Source organism: Lacerta agilis, chromosome 12 (assembly GCF_009819535.1).
Source record: "Lacerta agilis isolate rLacAgi1 chromosome 12, rLacAgi1.pri, whole genome shotgun sequence".
NCBI classification, from domain to species: domain Eukaryota; kingdom Metazoa; phylum Chordata; class Lepidosauria; order Squamata; family Lacertidae; genus Lacerta; species Lacerta agilis.
Window position 1 is genome coordinate 7,823,365 of NC_046323.1, and position 14,764 is coordinate 7,838,128.

Consider the following 14,764-nt stretch of genomic DNA (forward strand, 5'->3'; position numbering starts at 1 on the left):
ACTATGAAAGCCCACAATACCCTTCAAATTAAGAGCCAAAAGCCTAGGGGGAAAAGGAAATCCTTTGCCTGGTATCTAAAACTGCATAAAGATGGTGCCTCACTGTTATGGTCCAAAGGAAAGCAGAGCAAGATATTTGGTACCAAGATCACCACCACCATATCCGATGTCCCTTCAAAGAACTTGCAGGAAAAGAAACACCTCCATTTCTCTGGCCAATCTACCCCATTGCCCAAGCATCCTTACAACTAGAGACTTTGAGGAAACACTTTCTGTCTTCTTTCTTAAAAGTACAACGTACACCAGGGGTCCACATGGGGCCCTGCCACAGATCTCTTTGTCTGTGGTCCAAATCCAGCAGTCGGGTCCAATCCTCACTCAAGGGTGAACTCACATCAAGTTCCTGCATGTTGTCCTTGTCATCCTCTGCTTGGTAACGCGCATACACAAACACAGATACTGCACACATGCACACGCCACATTAGTGGTGCAGTTAGGCCATTTTAGTGAAGGGTGGCACTGTGGGTTAAACCACAGAGTCTAGGGCTTGCCGATCAGAAGGTCGGCAGTTCGAATCCCTGCCACGGGGTGAGCTCCCGTTGCTCGGTCCCAGCTCCTGCCCACCTAGCAGTTCGAAAGCACATCAAACTGCAAGTAGATAAATAGGGACCGCTCCAGCGGGAAGGTAAACGGCGTTTCCGTGCGCTGCCCTGGTTCACCAGAAGCGGCTTTGTCATGCTGGCCACATGACCTGGAAGCTGTCTGCAGACAAACGCCGGCTCCCTTGGCCTATAGAGCGAGATGAGCACCGCAACCCCAGAGTCGGACACGACTGGACCTGATGGTCAGGGGTCCCTTTACCTTTACCTTAGTCAACATGGTGTCATCCACATGTTGTCGGACTACAACTCCCATCATCCATAACCATAGACCATGCTGGCTGAGGCTGATGAGAGTTGGAGCCTAACAATACTACACTGGCTTTCTCTATTTTAGACTCTGAGCTTAATGGTCTTAATGGGGAGAGGGGCTCTTTAGACAGCAGTTGCGCCTTGCATCTCTCACTTCAAAATGTAGTAAGCTAGCCCTGCTGCATCTGGAGTCCGCTCATTTTGCTGAGAGAGACCCTGGACTTCTGCCCCAAAGTCCGACCCGATGGCATCACACAGCTCCTAATAAGATTCTAGCCCCACCAGTGACCATTCCCAGCAGACCATTTGAGAATCAATGCTTCTTTGTGTGGTGGGGGGGAGGGGGAAGTGGCCCTCTTCCTTACCCCAAACTAGAAAAAAAAGATTTTTAAAAAATGTATACAAACATACAGAATTGCTCCCACATCCACAAACACAACCCTGCTGCTGTAGGATCCTAAAGAGGGGAAAGGAATCAATTTCTCCCATAACTATTTGTCATAACTAATAACTCAGCCCAACAGTGCGCTCTCTCTCTCCATCACATGAGTGGGAGGAGGGAAGAAGGCAGACTTTGGGGAGTTCCACTTTAACCCTCCCTCCCATTTTCATGACAGACAATTGCTGGCATTTTAAAATTTCATCCAATCAATACCACTTAAGAGAACCCAAATTTAATTTCAGCGAGGGCTCTCGTCGTCAAGATCTGGCCCTGAAACGTGTGATTTAGTAAGAGCGTGGACCTAGGCATGCTTAGCTTGGAGGAGAGTTTCTGTGTGCGGTGGAGAAACAGCACCATACTTTTCAGTTACTTGAAGGGCTGTCACAAAGAAGAGTGCAAAGATTTGCTCTCTGCTGCCCTAGAGGGCAAGACTACAGCTAATGGGTTTCAGCTGTGGGAGGAGGCAGATTCTGGACTAACGTTAAGAGAAAATCCTTAATTCTTGACTGCAAGGGTAAAGAAAGAATGGAACAGGCTCACCCTCACTGGACAACCATCTGTTAGGGATGCCCAAGCAATGGGTTGTCTGCATGATCCAGGGGGGATGACTAGGTGGCCTCCAATCCACAATTCTAAGCCTCTGAGCGCATGCAGAGGGCCGCTTTCTTATCACAAAGCAGGCTTTCAGCATACACAGTTCTAGAGGGCAGAAGGGGTTACCGGTAAGTCCATCAGAGAGCTAAAAGGTAAGAGCTGTTTGACAGTGGAGCAGGTCTCCCCTGGGAGGTTGTGGCCTCTCCTTCCTCGGAGGGTTTTAAGCAGAGGGTGGATGGTCATCTGTCATTAATGCTTCGGCTGAGATTCCTGCATTGCAGGGGGCTGGACTAGATGACCCTCGGGTCCCTTCCAACTCTAAGATTCTGTGATTATATGAAATAGGCACTTTAAGAGAAAGAAAGGGGGAGGAGAGTCTTCAGGAGGTTGAGTGGGTCTTAGAAGATCGGAAATCAACTTTGGCTTAGTTGGTTGAGCATGAGACTCTTGATCTCTGGGGTTGCGGGTTCGATCCCCACCTTGGACAAAAAAGCTTCCTGTACTGTATTGGACTGGATGACCCTTGTGGTCCCTATGATTCTGGCAGGGGGTGGGAGAGGCGAAGCTCGGCCAGAGGAGGGGGGTCCCCACCCCTCTCCCCTTACTCACCATCGAGTATTGTCATAGTAATGCTCCAGCACGGAGTAGCCGAAGAAAGAGTTGTTGGGTCCTTGGAAAATCACGGGGTGGTCCACGTCGAGGTTGTAGGAGTAGACCAGCGCCACGCACAGCGTCGCCACCAGCACTTGACACGCGCCCCGCTTGCGCGCCCCGCGGGATGCAGCAGCAGCCATTCTTCGGCGGAGAAAGCGCGCCTCTTCTTGCTCTCTCTCTCTGGCGCGCGATCGGCAAGCCCGGATCCGGCCGCTCAGCTCCGTCGGTCGCCGGGGAAGAAGAAGAAGAAGAGGAGGAGGACCGGCAGCAGGAGCCCCGCGACCCGGGCCCGAGAGCGGAAGGGAGGAGCGAGCAGCGCTCGGCTTCGCGCAACCACGCAGCCCCTGCAAGCAAAGAGCATCCAAAAGCGAGTCCCCGGGCAGCAGGCAGTTCCCCGCGGGAGTTTGCAAGGGGGGAGGCAGCGGCGGCGGCAGGACGCTGGAGCTGGAGCGCGCGGGCTCTCTTCTGGCCGCGTCCCGGAGCAAGCGAGGGGCTTTTGAGCGCCGCCGCTGGGCGCCAATCGCAGGCGCGCGCCGCGGAGCCAGCTGAATCCCCGCCGGGCGTCCAAGCCGGAGGCGCAGCGCCCTCTGGCGACGGCTCTCGCGCTCGGCCGCCCTGCTTGCGCGCCTGAGGAGAGAGTTGCGCCGGCTGCAGCTGCCCGGCGCAGCGTCTTTTAAAAAATCAAAAAATAAGAAAGTTACCTTCGTGAGAGAGATTAGGGGGGCCGGGGCATAGGAGCCAACTCCAAGGGGCCGGGGGGGGGGCGCAGGGGGCAGCTGCCCTCCCCCAGCATGTAAATGAATAAAAATACATCGGTCCTTTTTTTCTGGGGAGACGCATACCCCTGAACATTTAGTGAATCTTTGTACTTTTGTCCATTTTACTGTATTTATTTTTCCCGGTTGGAACTATAAAATGGTGGTTTTCTTGAGTCAAAATGAGAGTACCCCTAAACATTTTTTTTAGAAAAAAAGCACTGAAAATGCTTAATTGATGTTCTGTCACACACACACACCCAAACATAAAGCCTGCCCCCTAAAATAAATCCTGGCTACGCGCCCCCATAAAATATTTGAGGGGGCCACCCTCCCCCCCGAACCTGATGGGCATATTATATCTTATATTCCAGTTTACATTTTAAATTATTCATTTAAACAACCTTAAATCGTTGACTTCCCTTCTTCTCTTTCCTTGGTTTGATTGGCATGCCATACATTCCTGCATATTTTTCATAAACCATTCAGTATTCCACGGTTAACCTCCATCAGAGCTTATTTACATCGTAGAATTTATCTTAATGCTACCAGCGTTTTTAAATGCGCACAATTTTCACCCATATATCCAAGAAACATTTTCCAATCTTCTTTAAAGGTGCACCTATTTTTCTAGAACGCCTCCCTCTTTCTCTCAGAATGGCAATGGTGCCCACCTGACGGTTGCCAGAACTGAGTTCCGGAAAATTCCAGCTGGAAAAAAAGGCCCTGGTTATTGCTATTAAAATGGTGTGTGTCATGTGATCAATTGTGTGGGGCGGGGCTTATCTGCCCTCCCTCACCCCCCCAAAAAATAATATTTTGTTCAAGTTGGCATGGTCCAGGGCATGGTTGGTTGTCTCTCCCACACCACCAACGAAAACAAATAAATGAATAGGAAAAAGAAGCTACCTCCACCCATCGTGAATTTTAAAAGATGTTTAAATTGGTGGTTCCAAAAAAGCCCTTTTTTGCTAAGGATAATTAGTACGAAAGTTTCGAAGAAACCGACTAAGCTTTTTTATGTACTCAACAACCGAAGCCAGAATCTTGTATGCGCAGAAGTGGAAAGATGGAAGAGACTCCAGCAGAGGAATTAAAAAGGACGGATTGTGCTGAAATGGCAAAATTGACTGTAAAACTACGAGATCAAAATGATGAACTGTTTATGGAAAATTGGAGGCCTTTGGGGGACTATCTATCAAGATATTTTATCGATAGGAAATTGTGTGCAGGATTTGAGACATGAGCGACGGGGGGGGGGAACATTAAAATGATGTTATGATGGAGTTAGGGGGATATAACAAGTATAATGCAGCAATTATGGTTAAGAATGAAAACATCAGCGTGGGGGGTAGCAAGTCAAAAAGAAAAAATATAAGAGTAATATATTGTATGTGAAGTAAATTTGTTAAATTTTTGGAAAATCTAATAAAAAATAATATTAAAAAAGAACCTACCCACATGATGCTGACACAAAAACCTTTCACAAATGCTATGTAAAAGAATGAAAGTTCAGTATTTCCCACTCCCCCCCCCCGCCCCCTGCGCTTTCTCTCCGCTCAAAGCTGCAATCTAGCTGAAAAAGCACAGTCCAGAATTCTCCAACCCCTCATTTTGATGTGTTCTGATCTATACAAGAAGCAGACCATTGGGGTCTCATCACATATATGCATCTACCATGGGCATGGGCATCTAAAAATATTTAAACTGCTTGCCAGTTACAAAGAATGGTCAAAACAAAGATTTTCGCATTTTTTTGCAATGTCCTAAAGTAAACGATATTGTGACTGTCACGTATGTTGTATCACCAGAATTTCCACAAGTTCAGTGACGGAGCTATCCCCTCTGTGTGAAATAATCCCACTGGAAGGGAAGTCGATATGAAATGATTAGGCAAATTCCACAGATGACAATGCAATCCATTAATAAACCCAGTGCCAAAGATGTGTGCATCTGGAAATACCAAAGCTCTGAGGCTTTCCAGCTAAATCACCAAACAATGACCAACACTGGAAAAGCTTTCCAATCAAATTAAAGAAGATGGAAACTGATGCACACATGGTGTGGATAGGACTGTAGACATGGGGCGTCATCTCCACAAGGATGAGAGGTTGGCAATTCAGGTTTCAGTACTGGGATTAAAAACACACACATACAAGTCCTAAACAGGGTGTCATTTTTTAAAAGTACAATTCAAGCAGTAATGACCATTTCAATGAGGATACTATATTCATATCGATTTTGGTTTTCTGATTTGCATTCACAAAGTTTTATTAGTTTTAAAACATAACGGTATTTAAAACAACTGTCCATGAAACATAGCACTTATAATTGCATATCCTAAAGTAGTTCACCTTAACCATTTCCCATGAAGTGGAAGGTATTACACAGACTTATTCCTCTTAAACACGGCACAACCTGCAGGATCAAGTTTAATGTGCCACGGAATGCATTTTGTAATTGTTCAGAAAGTCGAATTAAATGTCAAAGCAGTAGTGTCGTTCCATTTCATTTGGCTGCAAACCCAAGTATATTTTTTTTTTTTTTTAATAAAATCATATATAGTTGATAGTGCACTTTTCGGGTATCAAATATTTGATGGTCCACCTTTATGGCAATATTGTAACCAATTAGGTTAATCCAAGGCACAATTATTGCTAATTGAAATCTTTGTGTGCTTCCTCAGGGCAGCAAGATGAGAAAGGGCCTTTTCTGTGATGGCTTCCCCACATGTGGAATGCTCTCCCCAGGGAAGCTTGCCTGGCACCTTCATTACATGTCTTTAGGCGCCAGGCAAAATAATTCCTCTTCTCCAAGGCCTTTAGCCTAATAGACAATCTGTGGCCTTTTATACTGGGGGCAGGTTATGGTTGGTTTGTTACAATATGCTGTATTCTTTGTGTTTTTCACATTGTGAACCACACTGTGATCCTTAGGTGAATGGCACTATAGAAATGTAATAAATAATAATGTATGCTTCTTGGGTGGTTTCACTGGGGACACATAGTTTCAAATTAATTTAAGTTCCAAAGGATTTCTCTCCACCACCACCTTCAAGTTCAAAGCCCAGTCAAAGACTGCCTTTTAAACCAGAACAGGAGGTAATAATCATTTAAGTGTACCCCATCTTCCTCTAAGCTTTTCAATCATATGTAATGCCTCAGAAGCATTTTTCTCAGTTCCATCAGGAAAATCAATCGCACCTCAAGCGTTCAAGATTCTTTTCTAAAGAACCCTACTTAAGGATTTTCATCTGTGTTGAAGAATTGCTACTCTTCAAAAAACAAAAAAAGCCCTCTATTTAAGAAGGGGCTTAGGGAATGCAGGTATCTCTGTTTGTGGAATGAGGGAAATTTTACCCCATGATTTATTGCCCCTCTGTACCGAAAGGCAAATGTGTGTGTGTGTATACATGGGGGATATATTGTGTACACTCATTAAAATGTCCAACCCATTCAGAAGGGCATGCGGTGTCTACCTTTTTGGGTAGACGGGTGTCAGAAACCTGGGCAGGCAACACAGTATTGCAACTGTACAACAAGCTGCTCTGCCCACCTTATCACCACACAGCTACTACAGCTAGGAAGAATATGGGACTTTTCTTTTCCTTAGCAGAAATTACACAGGCCTCGAGCTCAGCCATCATGTAGCTGTTGCTGTGAGGAAGGAGATGGACCCTCCCTTTCCCCCAGTTATTATCCAAACAGTGCCAATCTGAGCATACAAAGATCGTGAGTGACCATAGGATGCGCATGCATTTTCCTAAACTGCTTGCTGTTATCCATTTGTATCCAAGAAAACGAGCAAAATTCCATTTAGAATTAAATGTTTTTTTCCTATAGGAATAGGAATAATTTATTATTGGCCAAGTACATTTTCCAACATACTTGGAATTTGTTTCGGCTACATTGCAATGTAAACATACAGACACTGTTCCTCTCACAATACAAAGAAGTAAAGAAACCCCACCCATATTTTACCTCCCTTTAAGCTATACAACTACGAATTTAACAATTTAATGGCACAAGGGAAAAAACTATTCTTGTGCCTGGCCGATTTTGTATATGAAGTCCTGTAGCGACGTCCAGATGGAAGTAAATCAAGCAGATAATGACCGGGATGTAAAGGATCTGCTACAATTCTCTCTGCTCTCTTCCTTACTCGGGTAGCATAAATTGTCTCTATTGAAGGCAAGCTAACACCAATTACCCTTTCTGCAATTCTTACAGCTCGTTGGAGCTTTTTCTTGTCTCTCTTAGAGGCTGTACCATACCAAGCTGTTATAGAATTACAGAGAACAGTTTCAATGATGCCTCTGTAGAATTGAATCAACACTTCCTGGGACAATTTAAATTTCCTTAGTTGACGCAGGAAATACAGCCTCTGGTGGACTTTTTTAATAATACTATTGATGTTGCTTGACCAATTTAAGTTATAAGAAATTATGGAGCCCAGGAACTTAAAGGACTCTACTATTACAACCATGTTACCAAGAATGGAAAGTGGTGGCAGAACAGAAGAGTGCCTTCTGAAATCAATTACCATTTCTACTGTCTTTTGGATATTTAGTACCAAATTATTTTCGGTGCACCACGAAACAAGATGGTCTACTTCCCGCCTATACACAGATTCATCGTCCTCCTGGATAAGCCCAATAACTGTTGTGTCATCAGCAAATTTCAAGATCTTAACCGATGGATCAGTTGAGGTACATTCATTTGTGTATAGAGAGAAAAGAAGTGGGGAAAGGACACACCCCTGGGGAGCACCGATATTGATGGTATTGTTGCTCGATATAATTTTCCCCAACCTCACCTGCTGCCTCCTGTCCGTTAAAAAGCTGTATATCCATCGGCAAACAGGGGCAGGTAAATTGAGATGAATTAATTTAGAAAACAATTTAGATGGTACAATAGTATTAAAAGCTGAGCTAAAGTCCACAAACAGAACTCGTACATAGGTCCGCAAGGAATCCAGGTGTTGCAGGATGTAGTGCAATGCCATGTTGATTGTATCATCTACTGACCTATTAGCTCGATAAGCAAATTGCAGAGGATCCAGCAAGGGATCAGTAACGTCTTTCAAGTAGGCCAGCACTAGTCTCTCAAATACTTTCATTACCACAGATGTTAAAGCAACTGGTCTATAATCGTTCATCACACTGATGGAAGGCTTCTTAGGTACAGGAATGATGACAGAATGTTTAAAGCATGAAGGGACTCTACACAACTCCAAAGAACGATTAAATATCTGTGTGAGGATCGGAGCCAATTGTGCTGCACACACTTTCAAGCAACGAGGAGTCACACCGTCTGCGCCTGGAGCTTTTCTGGTCTTCTGTTTCTGTAAAAGGCTCAGTACATCTTTTTCCCAGATTACCAGTGGGGTGGTTTCAGAACATGTTGAGTTGCTTATTGATGCCTCTGGCGCCAACTGAATGACACTAGTTGGCAATGCTTGACTTTCGAACCTGCTATAAAACTGATTCAGGTCATTTGCCAATTTTTGACTCTCCGGAGCAGAAGAAGATGTTCTCTTATATCCAGTAATATTCTGTAAATTCTTCCAAAGAGTAGCCGAGTCACTATTTGAGAATTGAATCTGCAGTTTTTCACCATAAGTTCGTTTTGCCACTTTGATCTCCTTGGCCAGTGCATTCCTAGCTTGGTTGTACAAAATTCTATCTCCTTTCTTATGTGCCTCCTCTTTAGCATATCGGAGTTGCTTGAGTTTTCCTGTAAACCACGGTTTATTATTATTGTATATGCGCAAGGTTTTAGTAGGCATGCATAAGTCTTCACAAAAGCTAATATATGATGTCACAGTGTCCGTAAATTCATCCAGGTTGTTTGAGGCCATTTCAAAAATGTTCCAATCAGTGCAATCAAAGCAGGCCTGAAGCTTAAGCTTTGCCTCCTCTGTCCACCTTTTCACTGTTCTGACCCTAGGCTTCACAGCTTTTAGTTTTTTCTTATAAGTTGGAATGAGAAAAATCATACAGTGATCAGACAAACCCAGGGCTGCGCGAGAAACTGACCGGTAAGCCTTTGGAACTGTAGTATAACAGTGATCCAATATATTCATTTCCCTGGTGGGACAATTTACATATTGTTTATATCTGGGCAGTTCATGAGATAAGTTTGCTTTATTAAAATCCCCTAGTACAATAAGTAGGGAATCTGGGTATTTCTTTTCCATACTGATAATCCTGTCTGCCAAATCTGCTAATGCCCGACTAGAGCAGGCTTGAGGTGGAATATAAACCCCAACTAAAATTACTGAGGAAAACTCCCTTGGAGAGTAAAATGGTTTACAATTGATGTATCAGATGTACTTGACATATTTATGTTGAAAGGTACATCCCACCATTTGGTCCCCGACAAATTCTGCCAAGGAAGCCCAGTGCTAATTAAAGAGGCAAAGCAATCTCATAAAAACAGCATGACATATTTAATAAATAACCAAGTGAAAAATGGAAGCACTTAATGTCATCTGGCTCACGTTGCAAAGGCTTTCTTAAATTAAAAAGTCTTTCCTGAAGCCAGCTGGTTAGATCATGGGTCTGATAGCATCAAGGTTGCAGGTCCAATCCCTGTATATCCCATAGCTGCATATTCCTACATTGCAGGGAGTTGGAGTAGATCAGGCATAGGCAAACTTCCGCCCTCCATATGTTTTGGACTACAATTCCCATCATCCCTAGCTAACAGGACCAGTGGTCAGGGATGATGGGAATGGTAGTCCAAAACATCTGGAGGGCTGAAGTTTGCCTATGCCTGGACTAGATTATGCTCAGAGTCCCTTCCAACTGTATAATTCTATGATTCTAAAGGCAGAGAGAGAGATAGAGAGAGAGAGAGAGAGAGAGAGAGAGAGAGAGAAGGCACCAGGTGAATCTCCCTAGGCTGGGCATTCAAATGTTTTTCTTGCTCGCTCCTAACACTTGAACTTCAGTGAAGTGCCAGAAAGTATATAATTAATTTTTATGCAAGGGAAACATCAAAAACAGTGCAGAAAACAACATATTTATTTATGTTAACATTTGCAGACTAAAACAATGGTCGTGAATATCCACAAGCATGGTTTCTGTTCCTGACAAGCATGCAATTTGTGGGAATTTCCACTTCTTACTCCATATCCAACAGAATTCTCCATCATTCCTACTCCTACTCCTAACCCAATAAACACCCCATACTCTTTCCATTTTATATATACAGCATGATTGCAATTTAAAAAAAAAAACTGTGTGGTTTAGCCTTCCATATTGCTGGATAAAACACTGAAATATCTGTGGAACTAAAACCTGAAGAGGCTGACCTGCTTTGCAGCTACAGTACTTATATATGAAGCAGACCTAATGAAATCAATAGCACCCTATTGCCTCTGAGACTTCATCTTTATTCTATTAAGTCATACTTGATTAGCATTACTAGTGATCTAGTTCGCAATGACACCTCTCTAGCAGTGTACGTGGAGAATTGAACATTTATGTCAATTGATTAAAACAAAACCCTTGGCCATCAAAAGCTGATCCGGTATTTTTTATGTTCTTTAGTTAGACACAGATAAGCAACAACGCTGCCTTAAGTAGTGCATAGATTTTAAAACTGTATCTCCTCTACACTCCAATACAAAGTTGATGGCCTTAAACATACTTCACTCCATGCTGTATTACAGCTAAAATCTATACAATAATAAAACCGAACCACTTAAGCATTTTATCCAAAGCGCAAGCATTTTTTTAAACAATCACCTATGTAGATAACAACCTTTGTAAGATGGTTACACAGACCTCCTCACAAATCTCAAATATATCATTTATTAATAATAATAATAAAAGCTCAAAGTGATGCAATTCCTTAAATTATACCCTTCAGAGATGGATTGCAATACACTATTTTTGCAAATGCTAGTCGCTTCCACCACCACTGATAATGCCCCCACACTGAGAAATCAAACGTAATGTGTAAATGTGTAGCCATTGTGAGAGACAAAGCACTTCTTAAAACCACTGCAATTAAAAGAATCGGACTTTTCACATTGTTTTCCCTCCCGTGTAATGTTCAGGACTACCTATGTGTACAGAGTCCTATGTGCAGAAGAAGCGAGTCTACAAAGTTAGGCAGAACTTTTCATCATGCAGAACAGAAAGTACTTAACTATTAGTGACTGTCAGCACTAGATGCCTGCAAACCATGACACACAAAACTAACACGCAAAACATAAGTGGTCTAAGCAAGAACCCTGGTAGAATGCCTTATGTCCTGGACTTCAGATGCTCACTAATACACTTGTAATCCAGAGCATTCCCCCCCTCCCTTGCCATTGTTAAGCAGTTGAAAGAGTCGTGTTGGTAAGACAGGCCAGTGGCAATAAGTAAATCCCATTAATTATGTAGGTGCACCGATTAACATAAACCACTAGAGACGGGGTGGGGAACCTCAGGCCTGTAAGCACACCTTGCAGCTTGGGTGAATTAGATTGGAATCATCACTTACAGTTTTTTTGGAGTTCAAAGGTTTCATGCAGGAACTATGGATGAGTGGAGATGAGAGAGAGAGAGAGAGAGTAGCAGACATCTTGTCTGGAGAGAACAACAAGCAACATGGCTCAGCTTTTAGGGGTGGAGTTAATGATGCCTCACCAATCCTGCTGTATGTCCTTTTGCCTGGTTAGAATGTGCTCTTTCTTGCCTACTTGGAGGAAGGAGGTTGTGTGTGTAGAAACCTCTGGCTTTTGTGTGGCTGGAATGTAGTCTATTGTACAACAAGTGTAAGAATTGCTTCCTCTGCTCCATTTCCTTTTGTCTTCTGGTCCCACCAACCACTAGTATGTAGCCCCTTAAGAGCATTCCCCAACTCTGCACAATAGCCTCCGTTTCCCCAGCTTTCTCTCCTGGTATGAATAGCCAGAGACCCAGATGATCGCACAGTGAATCTGGATGCCTTACTGAAAGGTCCACCCTACCGCTCAGCTTTCAAAACACAACAGTGGGAAATCTGTCAGACATCTGCTGTTGATTAACTAGCTTTTTTTGGTGTTTATTCCTACATATGTTAACTATAATGCGACAGTTGTGTGAAAAGTTCAGATGAATAATAGGCTTTATTTGTCACATTAGAGAGATCCCAAACTCCTCGCCCCCAACCCCCAGACCCAAAAATATACTTCCAGTTGAGATGTGTTCATCATAAATTGTGCATGCAAAACTTACTGTGCTGCTTCCCCATCTGCATACGGAGGAGTCCGGCCAGCCAATACAGCCCTTGGCGGGCAAATCCCCCCGAACACTGACCAGGCAGCCATTTAGTGAGGGGGCCAGGGATGCAATGATGAGGCCAGGCTGGGCTCCAAGGCCCAGAGACCCCTGGCAGCAGGCAGGGTGGGACAGGGATCCCGGGGGGGCTGGTTTGCATCCCCTAGAAATTGTGCACCAGGGGCTACGCCCCCCTTAGTCCGATGCTATGCCCCTGCTTTAAGGGGCATGAAAAGTGACTCAATTAATGGAGAGGTGAAGCCTATCACATGTGCAATAGGTTGCCAGACTTCCAATGAAATCTTACAGCCCACCTCAAAGTCTAGGCGACTCTCAGGAGTGGCATTCTACTGAGCAGCAGAAGCAGCAATTGGAAGTAAAAATGAGAAAGCAGAAACCATCAACAGAAACCAAACCAAACCAACAAATTCCCTCCAGAAAGAAAAAAAAAACCATGTGTTTGGAAGCACCTTGCATGTGTGCACATGGGTCTTTTTGTTTCCCAGCTTTTTATATGTGCAATATATAGAAAGAAAGGTAAAGGGACCCATGACCGTTAAGTCCAGGACGATTCTGGGGTTGTGGCGCTCATCTCGCTTTACTGGCTAAGGGAGCTGGTGTACAGCTTCCTGGTCATGTGGCCAGCATGTGTAAGCCGCTTCTGGCGAACCATATCAGTGCACGGAAACGCCGTTTACCTTCCCGCCAGAGCAGTACCTATTTATCTACTTGCACTTTGATGTGCTTTCGGACTGCTAGGTTGGCAGGAGCAGGGACCGAACAACGGGAGCTCACCCCGTCACAGGGATTCGAGACCTAATAAAGGAAAAGCCACCGCCTCTTGCCTGGTATATGAATCCAGGGCCTTTTGAAAGATGGAGCATAATGGGAAACAAGGGAGGAGACCAAGCCATGGGGCAAAAGGATGGAATGCATTAAAACGAATAGATGTGTACAAATTTGATGTGGGCCGTGACAAGGGGTCGGCGCATAAATTTAAGAAAAGAGGCTGATGGAAGATAAGCTTAGCAGAGCCTGAACTGACTGAAGTCCAACAATTGGAGGGGGAGGCTGCAATTGTCTAAACTAGAGGTGACACAAACCAGAAACTTCACAATGTAGACAAGTGCCATGCCTCCCTCTTACAGTTGATTAATAAAGCGATAATCCCGGAGTAATGGCATGCTTTAACTTCAGCGACTTTCACTAGAGAATCCTTATGCACAGAACATCCTTCTCCTCTGATATGGCTGTGGGAACTTTCCTTTGTGCTTTGTTCTGACTTCTGCCTTAAAAAAATGATGCAACAAGGCGAAATGAATCAAACCTCCTGGTTGGCTAATGGCAAGCGAGAATGCAAGTTTCAGATATTTATCACCTTGCCAAAACCGGTATTTCTTTTCCCTTTCCTTGACACCAATTAATGCAGGCCCAAGGGGTTGCCTGAAAAGATACAGAGATCCCACATGTAGGTCTGCTGTTTTAAGTTAACCCTGAAAACTCAGCCAAATATTCCTCTTCCGATTTCGCCTGCCTGCCCTCCTCCCTTCTCCTCACTCTATCTTGTTCACAACGCTCCTAAATAATTCCGTATTAAAAATGCCCAAAGTTTTAAGTTAATGAATTTCCTGTTCTTTGATGTTGTTGCTTCCTTGTTACTTTACTGTTGGGGGTCATCAGTATGACTCCCTTGGGTATCATAGAACCATGGCACCCTCTTCCTCCTCCTTCTCAAAACTGTGCGAGCAAAGAGTGATTCTAGAAGAGAATGAGAGACGAGCTCTTGAATATGCAGAAATGGACAAAATGACGGGAAGAATCTGGGAGCAGCGGGACCAGAAATTCATCAAAGACTGGTTAAAGTTTACGAATTATTTAAAAGACAATCTACAATTGAATACGCTAATAGGACTTCAAGAAGTTTTGTAGTTAATGTGTAGAAATATTATTGTAAGTATGGTAGTTAAAGTAAGTAGGAATTTTATGATAATGTAAGCAATGGTTGATTAAAGAAGTATAATATTAAGATATAATTTTGAAAGCCATGTGGAGGGACTGAGGGAAGTCATGACTTCGTCAGCCAAAATTGGAAAATGTATGAGAATGTTGGATTTGTTTTGTATTGTAGTAGTATAGTATAAAAAATTTTATA

General features: G+C 43.8%; 1 protein-coding gene across 2 annotated transcripts in view; it reads right to left on the reverse strand.

Moving 5' to 3' along the window:
* ITGA9 (integrin subunit alpha 9) overlaps positions 1-2,774 on the reverse strand; it is a 212,925-nt gene extending 210,151 nt beyond the window's left edge. For both annotated transcript variants that reach the window (XM_033164920.1, XM_033164921.1), the window contains exon 1: positions 2,557-2,774. In XM_033164920.1, coding sequence (XP_033020811.1) covers positions 2,557-2,741 — 185 coding nt within the window. In that variant the 5' untranslated portion in view covers positions 2,742-2,774. The remainder of the gene's footprint in view (positions 1-2,556) is intronic.
* Between the last annotated feature and the right edge of the window lie 11,990 nt (positions 2,775-14,764).